Source organism: Nerophis ophidion, linkage group LG18 (genome assembly GCF_033978795.1).
Source record: "Nerophis ophidion isolate RoL-2023_Sa linkage group LG18, RoL_Noph_v1.0, whole genome shotgun sequence".
NCBI classification, from domain to species: domain Eukaryota; kingdom Metazoa; phylum Chordata; class Actinopteri; order Syngnathiformes; family Syngnathidae; genus Nerophis; species Nerophis ophidion.
Window position 1 is genome coordinate 24,345,098 of NC_084628.1, and position 20,316 is coordinate 24,365,413.

Genomic DNA, 20,316 nt, shown 5'->3' on the forward strand with positions numbered 1-20,316 from the left:
ATTCACACACTAGGGCCAATTTAGTGTTGCCAATCAACCTATTCCCAGGTGCATGTCTTTGGAAGTGGGAGGAAGCCGGAATACCCGGAGAGAACCCACGCAGTCACGGGGAGGACATGCAAACTCCACACAGAAAGATCCCGAGCCCAGGATTGAACCCAGGACTACTCAGGACCATCGTATTGTGCGGCAGACGCAGTAGCCCCTCCACCACCGTGCTGCCCGAAATGGACTTGAGTGGTCAAAAATTCAACCAGAAGATTGTGGATGGCTACCAAAAGTGCCTTATTGCGGTGAAACTTGCCAAGGGACATTGCTGTATGTATACCGTAGACCCAGCAGATTTGGTCACATTTTCAGTAGACCCATAATAAATTCATAAACGAAACAAACTTCATTGAATCTTTTTTGTGACCAACAAGTATGTGCTCCATGGAGACAATGATTAGTGATTTAGAAGTGGTTACAACACTGATGACTGCGGATAGATGTTAGCTAGCAAGCCATGTCTTAAAGCACCTCTGCCTGAGGGCGTTTCACAGTTATGACTTCACCTTTATCTTTAGTTTTTAAGCCAAAATGTGTCCGTTCTCCCTTTTCTGTCTGCTTGTAAGTACTCCGTGATTGTGCACTGCCGAACAGAACGACCACCGGTACTTTCTAGAGGTGGTATAGTACCAAATATGATTCATTAGTATCATGGTACTATACTAATACCGGTGTATACAGTATATACATACATACATACATACATACATACATAAATACATAAATACATACATACATACATGCCTATCGCAGCTACAATCGGGCCGAAGGCGGACAAGTCTCCACCTCATCGCGGGGAGATATATATATATATATATATAAATATATATATATATATATATATATATATACATATATATATTAAACTTGTTTAGCGAAAACTTTCAATGTAGAAGTTTTTAGATCAGGGTGTCAAACTCGTTTTCGATAAAAGAGCCACATCGAAGTAATGGCTGCCTTTAGAGGGATGTTTTTTTTTGTTATTATTAATTTAGGTGATGCCTGCAGGTAGGAAATAACCTGTGATTATTCAAAATTCAAGTCTGATGCATCTGATTTAAAAATAGAAATGATTTGACAGCACTAATATAAATGTATAGTTCTAATATTACACAATTGCTTACTGAAATTTGGTTATTAGATTTTTTTCATGTATAAAAACAACTTGAAATTCTGAGTAAATGTAGCAATTTTACTATTGTTTATCTTTACAACAATATTTGTGTCATGTAGTATTTAATAATACATATTCAGCATGATTAGATCATATTGAGCTGCAAAACATTGAATGCATTTAGTTACAAAATTAAAATGAAGTATTTTATTGACACAAAATAAAAATAACACCTTTGGTCAAGGTGCACTTCAGAGTTGTCTTTCCATTATAAGTCTATCATTTGTATCATGATTTTTATTTGATTTATGCCTTTTTCTTAGAGAAAATGTTCTATTTTTATGGCAAACACACAAAATATGCAATATTTTCCCCAAAAAATATTTCAAAACGGAATATTTGTTGTGAATTAATTGGCGCTTTAAACAGGTCAATAATTCATAACAACACTGATTTTGATTCATTATCATTTTTGGAGCAATACAGTTTTGTGTTATTATAGTCAACATTGTTACTTTGCACCTCTTTTATTCCACTTTGTTATATATATTAACTGTTTTATCTTATATTTAGAATGTGATTTCCACAAACTAGCTGCGGTTTAAAAATGGCCCCCAGGCCATACTTTGGATAGCCCTGCTAGAGAATGTGAAGGCTTTCCAGGCACACCTGTCCTTGTGGGAGGGGCCTGCATGGCGTGAGAGTTTGTAGGATAAAAATAATAATAGTGTAGTGATCCTCACTGCCATTGTGTGCGCGCCATGTTGTCAAGTGTGTGTTCTAATCTCAGGTGGTGCTATTTGAAGACTCAGATTAACAGATTACACACGCACACACACAAACCCCCCCCCCACACACACACACACACAGTAAAGAACTGCAGAGGTAAGATCAAATATGTTTGTGATTGTAAAAAATGAAGTTGTCAGCGTGATATATGTTGGCTTCTTCCCTCAAGATAACATTTCTTCACTTATTTTTAAACTTTAAACCACCAGAACTTGGTTCCGGTTCTGTAGGCTCTATGCTGTGTCTACTTTGACCCAGGTTTTGTCTCACCTGTCTTTCTCCACCACGGCCCCTCTTTTATGGAGTACGACACGTCTCTGAACTCCATGTTGACGGCTGGTCTCCGCGGCAACGAGGAGAACCTCTGGGCCTCCGTCAGGCTGGTGTCCATCTTCCTCCCATGTTCTGGAGACGGTGGCGCCCGCGCCTCATCGACCCGGTCCACGAAGACGCACACGGATCGGGGGTCCAGCATCAGGTCTGGAGGCCCGTTGGTGTTCTGAAGGCGCAGACACACTTTTAGACATCAATCTGGGTGTAGTTTGTTGATGTGAAGGCAAAGTGTTGATGGGCCTGCTACCTGTGCTGTGATCCTTTGCTTGGAATTAAATCAATTGGCTAAAATGCTTGCATAAAACATTAGAATGATTACATAGGAAAACTTAGTGTACTTCTAAGATGGTACCAAGCATCAAAAACCATGTGATTTTGGTTTAGGGAGTAAAAATAGCTAAAATGTTAGCGTAAAACATTAGCATGATGACATAGGAAAACTTAGCGTATTTCTAAGATTGTACCAAGTATCAAAAGCCATGGTTTTTAAGTTTATGGAATAAAAATAGCTACAATGCTAGCATAAAATATTAACATGATGACAGAGGAAAATTTAGCGTATCTCTAAGATGGTACCAATTTATAAAAGCCATGGTTTCTAAGTTTGTTGGTTTTGGCGTTGTTGGTTTTTCCTACATCATCATGTTAATGTTAGCATGGCGTCAAGTATCGAAAGCCATTATTTTTTAAGTATAAGCAAGTAAAATTAGCTGAGATGCTAGTGTAAAAAATTGCCATGACGACACAGGAAAAGTTAGCTTACTTCTAAGATGGTACCAAGTATCAAAAGCCATGATTTGTAGGTTTAATATGGTAATATTTGTTCAAATGGTACCATAAAACATTAGCATGATGACATAGGAAAAGTAAGCGTACATCTAAGCAGGTAATCAAGGATCAAAAGCCATCATTCTTTTAAGGTTTAAGCAAATTAAATTAGCTAAAATGCTTGTATCGAACATTAGCATCCTAACACTAGCATTATGAGAATTATGTTAACTTTTCCTAATTCATCATGATAATGTTAACATGCAGGCATTTTAGCTAATTTTACTTGCTTAAACTTAAAAATCATGGCTTTTTATACTTGGAGACATCGTAGAAGTACGCTAACTCGGTTGTGCCGAGTATCAAAAGCCGGGATTTTTTGGTTTACTCTTTTAAAATTTGCTAAAATGCTAGCATCAAGTGTTAGCATTCTGGCATTACCATACGAGTACAAGCATGATGACATAGGAAAAGTAGGGGCGGCATGGCGTAGTGGGTAGAGCGGCCGTGTCAGAAACCTGAGGGTTGCAGGTTCGCTTCCCACCTATTGACATCCAAAAAATCGCTGTCGTTGTGTCCTTGGGCAGGACACTTCACCTTTTGCCCCCGGTGCCGCTCACACTGGTGAATGAATGATGAATGAATGATTGGTGGTGGTCGGAGGGGCCGTAGGCGCAAACTGGCAGCCACGCTTCCGTCAGTCTACCCCAGGGCAGCTGTGGCTACTGATGTAGCTTACCACCACCAGGTGTGAATGAATGATGGATTCCCACTTCACTGGGAGCGTTTTGAGTATCTAACAATAGAAAAGCGTGATATAAATCTAATACATTATTATTATTATTATTATTATTATTATTAAGTTACTATACTTCTAAGATGGTACCAAGCATCAAAAGCCATGATTTTCAGGTTAGAACAAATACAATTACCTAAAATGCTAGCATAAAACATTAGCATAACATGGGGATAGTAAAACAAAATTTTACAAAAACCAAGATTTTTCTGGTTTAAGCATTTAAAATGAGCTAAAATGCTGGTATAAAGTATTAGCATACTAGCTTTAGCATGCTGACATAGGAAAAGTTATTGTACTTCTAAGATGGTACAAAGTATCAAAAGCCATGATTTTTTGGTTTAAGCATTTAAAATTAGCTAAAATGCTAGCACAAAGTGTTAGCATTCTGGCATTAGCATGCTAGTATTAGCATAATGACATAGGAAAAGTTATTGTACTTCTAAGATGGTACAAAGTATCAAAAGCCGTGATTTTTAGGGGTAAACAAATAATATTTGGTAAAATGATAGCATAAAACATTAGCATGATGACGTAGGGAAAGTTAGTGTACTTCTCAGATGGTGCCAAATATCAAAAACCATGATTTTTACGTTCAAGCAAGTAAAATGAGCTAAAATGCTAGTGTTAAACGTTACCATGACCACACAGGAAACGTTAGCGTACTTGTAAGATGGTTATCAAGTATCAAAAGACATGATTTTTAGGTTTAATATGGTAATATTTTTTCAAATGACATAGGCAAAGTTAGTGTACATCTAAGAAGGTTATCAAGGATCAAAAGCCATGATTTATTTAGGTTTAAGCAAATGAAATTGGCTAAAATGCTTGTATAAAACATTAGCGTGGTGAGAATCACATTAAGTTTTCCGACATCATCATGCCAATTTTACTTGCCTAAACTAAAAATCGTGTTTTTTTTATACTTGGTAACATCGTAGAAGTATGTTAACTCAGTTGTGGCGAGTATCAAAAGCCATGATTTTTCAGTTTTAACATTTAACATTTGTTAAAATGCTAGCATAAAGTATTGGCATGATGACATAAGAAAAGTTATTGTACTACTAAGATGTCGCCAAGTATCAAAAGCCATGATTTTTCGGTTTAAGCATTTAAAATGAGCTAAAATGCTAGCGTTGAGCATTAGCATACGAGTTCTAGCATGCTGACATAGGAAAATGTATTGTACTTCTAAGATGGAACCAAGTATCAAAAACCATGATTTGTATATTTAAACAAATACAATTGGCAAAAACTGTTAGCATAAAACATTAGCATGCTACTATTAGCATGATAACTTGGAAAAGTTATCATACTTTTAGGATGCAACCAAGTATCAAAAGCCATGATTTTTATGTTAAAACAAATACAATCAGCTAAAATACTAGCACAAAAAATTAGCATGATGACATAGGAAAAGTTATCATACTTTTAAGATGTACCCAAGTATGAAAAGCCATTATTTTTAGGTTAAAACAACAACAAAAAAATCAGCTAAAATGCCAGCATGAAACATTAGCATGATGACATAAGAAAAGTTAGCCTTACTTTTAAGACACAACCGAGTATCAAAAGCCCTGACTTTTAGGTCAAAACAGATCAAATTAGCTAAAATGCTAGTATAAATCATTAGCATAACATAGGAAAAGTTAGTTTACTACTAAAAATGTCACCAAGTATCAAAAGTCATTCTTTTTATGTTTAAGCATTTAAAATGAGCTAAAATTGTAGCATAAAACATTAGCATACTAGTTACAGCATGATGACGTAGGAAAAAATATTGTACTACTCAGATGGTACCAAGTATCAAAAGCCATGATTTTTAGATTAAAAAAAATACAATTGGCCACAAATGCTAGCATAAAGCATTAGCATGCTACTATCAACATGATGACATAGGAAAAGTTATCATACATTTAAGTTGCAACCAAGTACCAAAAGCCATGATTTTTAGGTTAAAACAATAAAATCAGCTAAAATCCCAGCATAAACATTAGCATGATGACATAGGAAAAGTTATCACACTTTTAGGATGCAACCAAGTACCAAAATCCATTATTTTGAGGTTAAAACAAAAAAAAAAATCATCTAAAATGGCAGCATAAAACATTAGCATGATGACATAGAAAAAGTTAGCCTTACTTTTAAGATGCAACCAAGTATCAAAAGCCATTATTTTTAGGTTGAAACAAAAAAAAATCAACTAAAATGCTAGCATAAAACATTAGCATGATGACATAGGAAAAGTTATCATACTTTTAAGATGCAACCAAGTATCAAAAGCCATTATATTTAGGTTAAAATAAGTAAAATCAGCTAACATGCTAACATAAAACATTAGCATGGTGACATAGAAAAAGTTATCACACTTTTAGGATGCAACCAAGTACCAAAATCCATTATTTTGAGGTTAAAACAAAAAAAAAAAATCATCTAAAATGGCAGCATAAAACATTAGCATGAGGACATAGGAAAAGTTATCATACTTTTAAGATGCAACCAAGTATCAAAAGCCATTATTTTTAAGTTATAACAAAAAAAATCAGCTAAAATGCTAGCATAAAACATTAGCATGATGACATAGGAAAAGTTATCATACTTTTAAGATGCAACCAAGTACCAAAAGCCATTATTTTTAGGTTAAAACAAACAAACAAAAATCAGCTAAGATGCCAGCATAATGATGACAGGAAAAGTTATCACACTTTTAAGATGCAACCAAGTATCAAAAGCCATTATTTTTAGGTTAAAACAACAACAAAAAAATTAGCTAAAATGCCAGCATGAAACATTAGCATGATGACATAGGAAAAGTTAGCCTTACTTTTAAGACACAACCAAGTATCAAAAGCCATGATTTTTAGGTCAAAACAGATCAAATTAGCTAAAATGCTAGTATAAATCATTAGCATAACATAGGAAAAGTTAGTTTAATACTAAAAATGTCACCAAGTATCAAAAGTTATTCTTTTTATGTTTAAGCATTTAAAATGAGCTAAAATTGTAGCATAAAACATTAGCATACTAGTTACAGCATGATGACATAGGAAAAAATATTGTACTACTCAGATGGTACCAAGTATCAAAAGCCATGATTTTTAGATTAAAAAAAATACAATTGGCCACAAATGCTAGCATAAAGCATTAACATGCTACTATTAGCATGATGACATAGGAAAAGTTATCATACATTTAAGTTGCAACCAAGTACCAAAAGCCATGATTTTTAGGTTAAAACAATAAAATCAGCTAAAATGCTTGCATAAAACCTTCGCATGATGACATAGGAAAAGTTATCATACTTTTAAGATGCAACCAAGTATCAAAAGCCATTATATTTAGGTAAAATAAATAAAATCAGCTAAAATGCTAACATAAAACATTAGCATGGTGACATAGCAAAAGTTATCATACTTTTAGGATGCAAACAAGTATCAAAAGCCATTATTTTTAGGTTACAACAAAAAAAAAAAGCTAAAATGCCAGCATAAAACATTAGCATGATGACATAGGAAAAGTTAGCCTTACTTTTAAGATGCAACCAAGTATCAAAAGCCATTATTTTTAGGTTGAAACAAAAAAAATCAGCTAAAATGCTAGCATAAAACATTAGCATGATGACATAGGAAAAGTTATCACACTTTTAAGATGCAACCAAGTATCGAAACCCATTATTTTGAGGTTAAAACAAAAAAAAAAAATCAGCTAAAATGCCAGCATATAACATTAGCATGATGACATTGGAAAAGTTATCATACTTTTAAGATGCAACCAAGTATCAAAAGCCATTATTTTTAGGTTAAAACAAAACAAAAATCAGCTAAAATGCCAGCATAAAACGTTAGCATGATGACATAGGAAAAGTTATCACACTTTTAAGATGCAACTAAGTATCAAAAGCCATTATTTTTAGGTTAAAACCAAAAAAAAGTCAGCTAAAAGGCCAGCATAAAACATTAGCATGATGACATAAGAAAAGTTAGCCTTACTTTTAAGATGCAACCAAGTATTAAAAGCCATGACTTTTAGGTTAAAATAAATCAAATCAGCTAAAATGCTAGTATAAAACATTAGCATAATGACATAGGAAAAGTTAGCCTTACTTTTAAGACGCAACCAAGTATCAAAAGCCATTATTTTTAGGTTAAAACAAACAATTCAGCTAAAATGCGAGTATAAAACATTAGCATGATGACATAGGAAAAGTTATCATACTTTTAAGATGCAACCAAGTATCAAAAGCCATTATATTTAGGTTAAAATAAATAAAATCAGCAAACATGCTAACATAAAACATTAGCATGGTGACATAGCAAAAGTTATCAGACTTTTAGGATGCAAACAAGTATCAAAAGCCATTATTTTTAGGTTAAAACAAAAAAAAATCAGCTAAAATGCTAGCATAAAACATTAGCATGATGACATAGGAAAAGTTATCATACTTTTAAGATGCAACCAAGTATCAAAAGCCATTATTTTTAGGTTAAAACAACAACAACAAAAATAGCTAAAATGCCAGCATGAAACATTAGCATGATGACATAGGAAAAGTTAGCCTTACTTTTAAGACACAACCAAGTATCAAAAGCCATGATTTTTAGGTCAAAACAGATCAAATTAGCTAAAATGCTAGTATAAATCATTAGCATAACATAGGAAAAGTTAGTTTAATACTAAAAATGTCACCAAGTATCAAAAGTCATTCTTTTTATGTTTAAGCATTTAAAATGAGCTAAAATTGTAGCATAAAACATTAGCATACTAGTTACAGCATGATGACATAGGAAAAAATATTGTACTACTCAGATGGTACCAAGTATCAAAAGCCATGATTTTTAGATTAAAAAAAATACAATTGGCCACAAATGCTAGCATAAAGCATTAACATGCTACTATTAGCATGATGACATAGGAAAAGTTATCATACATTTAAGTTGCAACCAAGTACCAAAAGCCATGATTTTTAGGTTAAAACAATAAAATCAGCTAAAATGCTTGCATAAAACCTTCGCATGATGACATAGGAAAAGTTATCATACTTTTAAGATGCAACCAAGTATCAAAAGCCATTATATTTAGGTAAAATAAATAAAATCAGCTAAAATGCTAACATAAAACATTAGCATGGTGACATAGCAAAAGTTATCATACTTTTAGGATGCAAACAAGTATCAAAAGCCATTATTTTTAGGTTACAACCAAAAAAAAAAGCTAAAATGCCAGCATAAAACATTAGCATGATGACATAGGAAAAGTTAGCCTTACTTTTAAGATGCAACCAAGTATCAAAAGCCATTATTTTTAGGTTGAAACAAAAAAAATCAGCTAAAATGCTAGCATAAAACATTAGCATGATGACATAGGAAAAGTTATCACACTTTTAAGATGCAACCAAGTATCGAAACCCATTATTTTGAGGTTAAAACAAAAAAAAAAAATCAGCTAAAATGCCAGCATATAACATTAGCATGATGACATTGGAAAAGTTATCATACTTTTAAGATGCAACCAAGTATCAAAAGCCATTATTTTTAGGTTAAAACAAAACAAAAATCAGCTAAAATGCCAGCATAAAACGTTAGCATGATGACATAGGAAAAGTTATCACACTTTTAAGATGCAACTAAGTATCAAAAGCCATTATTTTTAGGTTAAAACCAAAAAAAAGTCAGCTAAAAGGCCAGCATAAAACATTAGCATGATGACATAATGAAAGTTAGCCTTACTTTTAAGATGCAACCAAGTATTAAAAGCCATGACTTTTAGGTTAAAATAAACAAAATCAGCTAAAATGCTAGTATAAAACATTAGCATAATGACATAGGAAAAGTTAGCCTTACTTTTAAGACGCAACCAAGTATCAAAAGCCATTATTTTTAGGTTAAAACAAACAATTCAGCTAAAATGCGAGTATAAAACATTAGCATGATGACATAGGAAAAGTTATCATACTTTTAAGATGCAACCAAGTATCAAAAGCCATTATATTTAGGTTAAAATAAATAAAATCAGCAAACATGCTAACACAAAACATTAGCATGGTGACATAGCAAAAGTTATCAGACTTTTAGGATGCAAACAAGTATCAAAAGCCATTATTTCTAAGTTATAACAAAAAAAAAAATCTGCTAAAATGCTAGCATAAAACATTAGCATGATGACATAGGAAAAGTTATCACACTTTTAAGATGCAACCAAGTATCAAAAGCCATTATTTTTAGGTTAAAACAAATAAAATCAGCTAAAATGCTAGTATAAAACATTAGCATGATGACATACGAAAAGTTAGCCTAACTTTTAAGACGCAACCAAGTATCAAAAGCCATGACTTTTAGGTTAAAACAAATAAAATCAGCTAAAATGCTAGCATAAAACCTTAGCATGTTGACATAGGAAAAGTTATGATACTTTTAAGATGCAAAAAAGTATCAAAAGCCACTATTTTTAGGTTAAAACAAACAATTCAGCTAAAATGCGAGTATAAAACATTAGCATGATGACATAGGAAAAGTTATCATACTTTTAAGATGCAACCAAGTATCAAAAGCCATTATATTTAGGTTAAAATAAATAAAATCAGCAAACATGCTAACATAAAACATTAGCATGGTGACATAGCAAAAGTTATCAGACTTTTAGGATGCAAACAAGTATCAAAAGCCATTATTTTTAAGTTATAACAAAAAAAAAAAATCTGCTAAAATGCTAGCATAAAACATTAGCATGATGACATAGGAAAAGTTATCACACTTTTAAGATGCAACCAAGTATCAAAAGCCATTATTTTTAGGTTAAAACAAATAAAATCAGCTAAAATGCTAGTATAAAACATTAGCATGATGACATACGAAAAGTTAGCCTAACTTTTAAGACGCAACCAAGTATCAAAAGCCATGACTTTTAGGTTAAAACAAATAAAATCAGCTAAAATGCTAGCATAAAACCTTGGCATGTTGACATAGGAAAAGTTATGATACTTTTAAGATGCAAAAAAGTATCAAAAGCCATTATTTTTAGGTTATAACAAAAAAAGATCAGCTAAAATGCTAGCATAAAACATTAGCATGATGACATAGGAAAAGTTATCACACTTTTAAGATGGAACCAAGTATCGAAAGCCATTATTTTGAGGTTAAAACAAAAAAAACAAATCAGCTAAAATGCCTGCATAAAACATTAGCATGATGACATAGGAAAAGATAGCCTTACTTTTAAGACGCAACCAAGTATCAAAAGCCATTATTTTTAGGTCAAAACAAAAAAAAATCAGCTAAAATGCCAGCATAAAACATTAGCATGATGACATAGGAAAAGTTATCACACTTTTAAGATGGAACCAAGTATCAAAAGCCATTATTTTTAAGTTATAACAAAAAAAATCAGCTAAAATGCTGGCATAAAACATTAGCATGATGACATAGGAAAAGTTATCATACTTTTAAGATGCAACCAAGTACCAAAAGCCATTATTTTTAGGTTAAAACAAACAAACAAAAATCAGCTAAGATGCCAGCATAATGATGACAGGAAAAGTTATCACACTTTTAAGATGCAACCAAGTATCAAAAGCCATTATTTTTAGGTTAAAACAACAACAAAAAAATCAGCTAAAATGCCAGCATGAAATATTAGCATGATGACATAGGAAAAGTTATCATACTTTTAAGATGCAACCAAGTATCAAAAGCCATTATATTTAGGTTAAAATAAATAAAATCAGCAAACATGCTAACACAAAACATTAGCATGGTGACATAGCAAAAGTTATCAGACTTTTAGGATGCAAACAAGTATCAAAAGCCATTATTTTTAAGTTATAACAAAAAAAAAAATCTGCTAAAATGCTAGCATAAAACATTAGCATGATGACATAGGAAAAGTTATCACACTTTTAAGATGCAACCAAGTATCAAAAGCCATTATTTTTAGGTTAAAACAAATAAAATCAGCTAAAATGCTAGTATAAAACATTAGCATGATGACATACGAAAAGTTAGCCTAACTTTTAAGACGCAACCAAGTATCAAAAGCCATGACTTTTAGGTTAAAACAAATAAAATCAGCTAAAATGCTAGCATAAAACCTTGGCATGTTGACATAGGAAAAGTTATGATACTTTTAAGATGCAAAAAAGTATCAAAAGCCATTATTTTTAGGTTAAAACAAACAATTCAGCTAAAATGCGAGTATAAAACATTAGCATGATGACATAGGAAAAGTTATCATACTTTTAAGATGCAACCAAGTATCAAAAGCCATTATATTTAGGTTAAAATAAATAAAATCAGCAAACATGCTAACATAAAACATTAGCATGGTGACATAGCAAAAGTTATCAGACTTTTAGGATGCAAACAAGTATCAAAAGCCATTATTTTTAAGTTATAACAAAAAAAAAAATCTGCTAAAATGCTAGCATAAAACATTAGCATGATGACATAGGAAAAGTTATCACACTTTTAAGATGCAACCAAGTATCAAAAGCCATTATTTTTAGGTTAAAACAAATAAAATCAGCTAAAATGCTAGTATAAAACATTAGCATGATGACATACGAAAAGTTAGCCTAACTTTTAAGACGCAACCAAGTATCAAAAGCCATGACTTTTAGGTTAAAACAAATAAAATCAGCTAAAATGCTAGCATAAAACCTTGGCATGTTGACATAGGAAAAGTTATGATACTTTTAAGATGCAAAAAAGTATCAAAAGCCATTATTTTTAGGTTATAACAAAAAAAGATCAGCTAAAATGCTAGCATAAAACATTAGCATGATGACATAGGAAAAGTTATCACACTTTTAAGATGGAACCAAGTATCGAAAGCCATTATTTTGAGGTTAAAACAAAAAAAACAAATCAGCTAAAATGCCTCTATAAAACATTAGCATGATGACTTAGGAAAAGATAGCCTTACTTTTAAGACGCAACCAAGTATCAAAAGCCATTATTTTTAGGTCAAAACAAAAAAAAATCAGCTAAAATGCCAGCATAAAACATTAGCATGATGACATAGGAAAAGTTATCACACTTTTAAGATGGAACCAAGTATCAAAAGCCATTATTTTTAAGTTATAACAAAAAAAATCAGCTAAAATGCTGGCATAAAACATTAGCATGATGACATAGGAAAAGTTATCATACTTTTAAGATGCAACCAAGTACCAAAAGCCATTATTTTTAGGTTAAAACAAACAAACAAAAATCAGCTAAGATGCCAGCATAATGATGACAGGAAAAGTTATCACACTTTTAAGATGCAACCAAGTATCAAAAGCCATTCTTTTTAGGTTAAAACAACAACAAAAAAATCAGCTAAAATGCCAGCATGAAATATTAGCATGATGACATAGGAAAAGTTAGCCTTACTTTTAAGACACAACCAAGTATCAAAAGCCATGATTTTTAGGTCAAAACAGATCAAATTAGCTAAAATGCTAGTATAAATCATTAGCATCCATCCATCCATCCATCCATTTTCTACCGCTTATTCCCTTTCGGGGTCACGGGGGGCGCTGGCGCCTATCTCAGCTACAATCGGGCGGAAGGCGGGGTACACCCTGGACAAGTCGCCACCTCATCGCAGGGCCAACACAGATAGACAGACAACATTCACACTCACATTCACACACTAGGGCCAATTTAGTGTTGCCAATCAACCTATCCCCAGGTGCATGTCTTTGGAAGTGGGAGGAAGCCGGAGTACCCGGAGGGAACCCACGCATTCACGGGGAGAACATGCAAACTCCACACAGAAAGTTCCCGAGCCTGGATTTGAACCCAGGACTGCAGGAACTTCGTATTGTGAGGCAGACGCACTAACCCCTCTGCCACCGTGAAGCCCTAAATCATTAGCATAACATAGGAAAAGTTAGTTTAATACTAAAAATGTCACCAAGTATCAAAAGTCATTCTTTTTATGTTTAAGCATTTAAAATGAGCTAAAATTGTAGCATAAAACATTAGCATACTAGTTACAGCATGATGACATAGGAAAAAATATTGTACTACTCAGATGGTACCAAGTATCAAAAGCCATGATTTTTAGATTAAAAAAAATACAATTGGCCACAAATGCTAGCATAAAGCATTAACATGCTACTATTAGCATGATGACATAGGAAAAGTTATCATACATTTAAGTTGCAACCAAGTACCAAAAGCCATGATTTTTAGGTTAAAACAATAAAATCAGCTAAAATGCTAGCATAAAACCTTCGCATGATGACATTGGAAAAGTTATCATACTTTTAAGATGCAACCAAGTATCAAAAGCCATTATATTTAGGTAAAATAAATAAAATCAGCTAAAATGCTAGCATAAAACATTAGCATGGTGACATAGCAAAAGTTATCATACTTTTAGGATGCAAACAAGTATCAAAAGCCATTATTTTTAGGTTACAACAAAAAAAAAAAGCTAAAATGCCAGCATAAAACATTAGCATGATGACATAGGAAAAGTTAGCCTTACTTTTAAGATGCAACCAAGTATCAAAAGCCATTATTTTTAGGTTAAAACAAAACAAAAATCAGCTAAAATGCCAGCATAAAACATTAGCATGATGACATAGGAAAAGTTATCACACTTTTAAGATGCAACTAAGTATCAAAAGCCATTATTTTTAGGTTAAAACCAAAAAAAAGTCAGCTAAAATGCCAGCATAAAACATTAGCATGATGACATAATAAAAGTTAGCCTTACTTTTAAGATGCAACCAAGTATTAAAAGCCATGACTTTTAGGTTAAAATAAATAAAATCAGCTAAAATGCTAGTATAAAACATTAGCATAATGACATAGGAAAAGTTAGCCTTACTTTTAAGACGCAACCAAGTATCAAAAGCCATGACTTTTAGGTCAAAACAAAAAAAAAATCAGCTAAAATGCCAGCATAAAACATTAGCATGATGACATAGGAAAAGTTAGCCTTACTTTTAAGACGCAACCAAGTATCAAAAGCCATTATTTTTAGGTTAAAACAAACAAATCAGCTAAAATGCGAGTATAAAACATTAGCATGATGACATAGGAAAAGTTATCATACTTTTAAGATGCAACCAAGTATCAAAAGCCATTATATTTAGGTTAAAATAAATAAAATCAGCAAACATGCTAACATAAAACATTAGCATGGTGACATAGCAAAAGTTATCACACTTTTAGGATGCAAACAAGTATCAAAAGCCATTATTTTTAGGTTAAAACAAAAAAAATCAGCTAAAATGCTAGCATAAAACATTAGCATGATGACATAGGAAAAGTTATCACACTTTTATGATGCAACCAAGTATCAAAAGCCATTATTTTTAGGTTAAAACAAATAAAATCAGCTAAAATGCTAGTATAAAACATTAGCATGATGACATACGAAAAGTTAGCCTAACTTTTAAGACGCAACCAAGTATCAAAAGCCATGACTTTTAGGATAAAACAAATAAAATCAGCTAAAATGCTAGCATAAAACCTTGGCATGTTGACATAGGAAAAGTTATGATACTTTTAAGATGCAAAAAAGTATCAAAAGCCATTATTTTTAGGTTAAAACAAATAAAATCAGCTAAAATGCTAGTATAAAACATTAGCATGATGACATACGAAAAGTTATCACACTTTTAAGATGGAACCAAGTATCGAAAGCCATTATTTTGAGGTTAAAACAAAAAAACCAAATCAGCTAAAATGCCTGCATAAAACATTAGCATGATGACATAGGAAAAGATAGCCTTACTTTTAAGACGCAACCAAGTATCAAAAGCCATTATTTTTAGGTCAAAACAAAAAAAATCAGCTAAAATGCCAGCATAAAACATTAGCATGATGACATAGGAAAAGTTATCATAATTTTAAGATGCAAAAAAGTATCAAAAGCCATTATTTTTAGGTTATAACAAAAAAATATCAGCTAAAATGCTAGCATAAAACATTAGCATGATGACATAGGAAAAGTTATCACACTTTTAAGATGGAACCAAGTATCGAAAGCCATTATTTTGAGGTTAAAACAAAAAAAACAAATCAGCTAAAATGCCTGCATAAAACATTAGCATGATGACATAGGAAAAGATAGCCTTACTTTTAAGACGCAACCAAGTATCAAAAGCCACGACTTTTAGGTTAAAACAAATAAAATCAGCTAACATGCTAGCATAAAACCTTGGCATGATGACATAGGAAAAGTTATCATACGTTTAAGATGCAACCAAGTATCAAAAGCCATTATTTTTAGGTTAAAACCAAAAAAAAGTCAGCTAAAATGCCAGCATAAAACATTAGCATGATGACATAATAAAAGTTAGCCTTACTTTTAAGATGCAACCAAGTATTAAAAGCCATGACTTTTAGGTTAAAATAAATAAAATCAGCTAAAATGCTAGTATAAAACATTAGCATAATGACATAGGAAAAGTTAGCCTTACTTTTAAGACGCAACCAAGTATCAAAAGCCATGACTTTTAGGTCAAAACAAAAAAAAAATCAGCTAAAATGCCAGCATAAAACATTAGCATGATGACATAGGAAAAGTTAGCCTTACTTTTAAGACGCAACCAAGTATCAAAAGCCATTATTTTTAGGTTAAAACAAACAAATCAGCTAAAATGCGAGTATAAAACATTAGCATGATGACATAGGAAAAGTTATCATACTTTTAAGATGCAACCAAGTATCAAAAGCCATTATATTTAGGTTAAAATAAATAAAATCAGCAAACATGCTAACATAAAACATTAGCATGGTGACATAGCAAAAGTTATCACACTTTTAGGATGCAAACAAGTATCAAAAGCCATTATTTTTAGGTTAAAACAAAAAAAATCAGCTAAAATGCTAGCATAAAACATTAGCATGATGACATAGGAAAAGTTATCACACTTTTATGATGCAACCAAGTATCAAAAGCCATTATTTTTAGGTTAAAACAAATAAAATCAGCTAAAATGCTAGTATAAAACATTAGCATGATGACATACGAAAAGTTAGCCTAACTTTTAAGACGCAACCAAGTATCAAAAGCCATGACTTTTAGGATAAAACAAATAAAATCAGCTAAAATGCTAGCATAAAACCTTGGCATGTTGACATAGGAAAAGTTATGATACTTTTAAGATGCAAAAAAGTATCAAAAGCCATTATTTTTAGGTTAAAACAAATAAAATCAGCTAAAATGCTAGTATAAAACATTAGCATGATGACATACGAAAAGTTATCACACTTTTAAGATGGAACCAAGTATCGAAAGCCATTATTTTGAGGTTAAAACAAAAAAACCAAATCAGCTAAAATGCCTGCATAAAACATTAGCATGATGACATAGGAAAAGATAGCCTTACTTTTAAGACGCAACCAAGTATCAAAAGCCATTATTTTTAGGTCAAAACAAAAAAAATCAGCTAAAATGCCAGCATAAAACATTAGCATGATGACATAGGAAAAGTTATCATAATTTTAAGATGCAAAAAAGTATCAAAAGCCATTATTTTTAGGTTATAACAAAAAAATATCAGCTAAAATGCTAGCATAAAACATTAGCATGATGACATAGGAAAAGTTATCACACTTTTAAGATGGAACCAAGTATCGAAAGCCATTATTTTGAGGTTAAAACAAAAAAAACAAATCAGCTAAAATGCCTGCATAAAACATTAGCATGATGACATAGGAAAAGATAGCCTTACTTTTAAGACGCAACCAAGTATCAAAAGCCACGACTTTTAGGTTAAAACAAATAAAATCAGCTAACATGCTAGCATAAAACCTTGGCATGATGACATAGGAAAAGTTATCATACGTTTAAGATGCAACCAAGTATCAAAAGCCATTATTTTTAGGTTATAACAAAAAAAAAATCAGCTAAAATGCTAGCATAAAACATTAGCATGATGACATAGGAAAAGTTATCACACTTTTAAGATGCAACCAAGTATCGAAACCCATTATTTTGAGGTTAAAACAGAAAAAAATCTGCTAAAATGCCAGCATATAACATTAGCATGATGACATAGGAAAAGCTTTCATACTTTTAAGATGCAACCAAGTATCAAAAGCCATTATATTTAGGTAAAATAAATAAAATCAGCTAAAATGCTAACATAAAACATTAGCATGGTGACATAGCAAAAGTTATCATACTTTTAGGATGCAAACAAGTATCAAAAGCCATTATTTTTAGGTTACAACAAAAAAAAATAGCTAAAATGCCAGCATAAAACATTAGCATGATGACATAGGAAAAGTCAGCCTTACTTTTAAGATGCAACCAAGTATCAAAAGCCATGATTTTTAGGTCAAAACAGATAAAATTAGCTAAAATGCTTGTATAAATCATTAGCATAACATAGGAAAAGTTAGTTTACTACTAAAAATGTCACCAAGTATCAAAAGTCATTCTTTTTATGTTTAAGCATTTAAAATGAATTAAAATGCTAGCATAAAACATTAGCATACTATTCACAGCATGATGACATAGGAAAAATTATTGTACTACTCAGATGGTACCAAGTATCAAAAGCCATTATTTTTAGGTTAAAACAAAAAAAATCAGCTAAAATGCCAGCATAAAACATTAGCATGATGACATAGGAAAAGTCAGCCTTACGTTTAAGACGCAACCAAGTATTAAAAGCCATGACTTTTAGGTTAAAACAAATAAAATCAGCTAAAATGCTAGCATAAAACCTTGGCATGATGACATAGGAAAAGTTATCATACGTTTAAGATGCAACCAAGTATCAAAAGCCATTATTGTTAGGTTATAACAAAAAAAAAATCTGCTAAAATGCTAGCATAAAACCTTGGCATGATGACATAGGAAAAGTTATCACACTTTTAAGATGCAACCAAGTATCAAAAGCCATTATTTTTAGGTTAAAACAAAAAAAAAATCTGCTAAAATCCCAGCATAAACATTAGCATGATGACAAAGGAAAAGTTATCACACTTTTAGGATGCAACCAAGTATCAAAAGCCATTATTTTGAGGTTAAAACAAAACAAAAAAAATCATCTAAAATGCCAGCATAAAACATTAGCATGATGACATAGGAAAAGTTAGCCTTACTTTTAAGATGCAACCAAGTATCAAAAGACATTATTTTTAGGTTGAAACACACAAAAAATCAGCTAAAATGCTAGCATAAAACATTAGCATGATGACATAGGAAAAGTTATCACACTTTTAAGATGCAACCAAGTATCGAAACCCATTATTTTGAGGTTAAAACAAAAAAAAAATCTGCTAAAATGCCAGCATATAACATTAGCATGATGACATAGGAAAAGTTATCATACTTTTAAGACGCAACCAAGTATCAAAAGACATTATTTTTAGGTTAAAACAACAAAAAAAAATCTGCTAAAATGCCAGCATAAAATATTAGCGCAATGACATAGGAAAAGTTATCACACTTTTAAGATGCAACGAAGTATCAAAAGCCATTATTTTTAGGTTAAAACAAAAAAAAAATCTGCTAAAATCCCAGCATAAAACATTAGCATGATGACATAATAAAAGTTTGCCTTACTTTTAAGATGCAACCAAGTATTAAAAGCCATGACTTTTAGGTTAAAATAAATAAAATCAGCTAAAATGCTAGTATAAAACATTAGCATGATGACATAGGAAAAGTTAGCCTTACTTTTAAGACGCAACCAAGTATCAAAAGCCATGACTTTTAGGTTAAAACAAATAAAATCAGCTAAAATGCCAGCATAAAACATTAGCATGATGACATAGGAAAAGTTAGCCTTACTTTTAAGACGCAACCAAGTATCAAAAGCCATTATTTTTAGGTTAAAACAAAAACATCAGCTAAAATGCTAGTATAAAACATTGGCATGATGACATAGGAAAAGTTATCATACTTTTAAGATGCAACCAAGTATCAAAAACCATTATTTTTAGGTTAAAACAAAAAAAAATCAGCTAAAATGCTAGCATAAAACATTAGCATGATGACATAGGAAAAGTTAGCCTTACTTTTTGACGCAACCAAGTATCAAAAGCCATGAATTTTAGGTCAAAACAGATAAAATGAGCTAAAATGCTAGTATAAATCATTAGCATAACATAGGAAAAGTTAGTTTACTACTAAAAACGTCACCAAGTATCAAAAGTCATTCTTTTTATGTTTAAGCATTTAAAATTAGCTAAAATGCCAGCATAAAATATTAGCATAGTAGTTATAGCATGATAACATAGGACAAATTATTGTACTACTAAGATGGTACCAAGGATTAAAAGCCATGATTTTTAGGTTTAAACAAATAAAATTAGCTAAAATGTTGGCATAAAACATGGTAAAAAAAAAAAGTTAGTGTACGACTAAGATGGCGCCAGGTATCAAAATCCATGCTTTTTCAATTTAAACGAATGAAATAAGCAAAAGTGTTATTTAGTAAAGGGTTGCTCATATGTAATGTGCTCCTTCTGGCATGTTTAATAAAGTGTTCCAGAGACGCTAACTGACCTTC

General features: G+C 31.7%; 1 protein-coding gene across 3 annotated transcripts in view; it reads right to left on the bottom strand.

Annotated features, from left to right (window-relative positions):
• The window catches only part of abcg1 (ATP-binding cassette, sub-family G (WHITE), member 1), a 40,571-nt gene that overhangs the window by 20,140 nt on the left and 115 nt on the right, over positions 1-20,316 (bottom strand). For all 3 annotated transcript variants that reach the window (XR_009802591.1, XM_061877778.1, XM_061877779.1), the window contains exon 2: positions 2,222-2,450. Coding sequence is in view for 2 of the 3 variants with exons in the window: in XM_061877778.1 (XP_061733762.1) it covers positions 2,222-2,450 (229 nt within the window). In the remaining variant the exon portion in view is untranslated. The remainder of the gene's footprint in view (positions 1-2,221; positions 2,451-20,316) is intronic.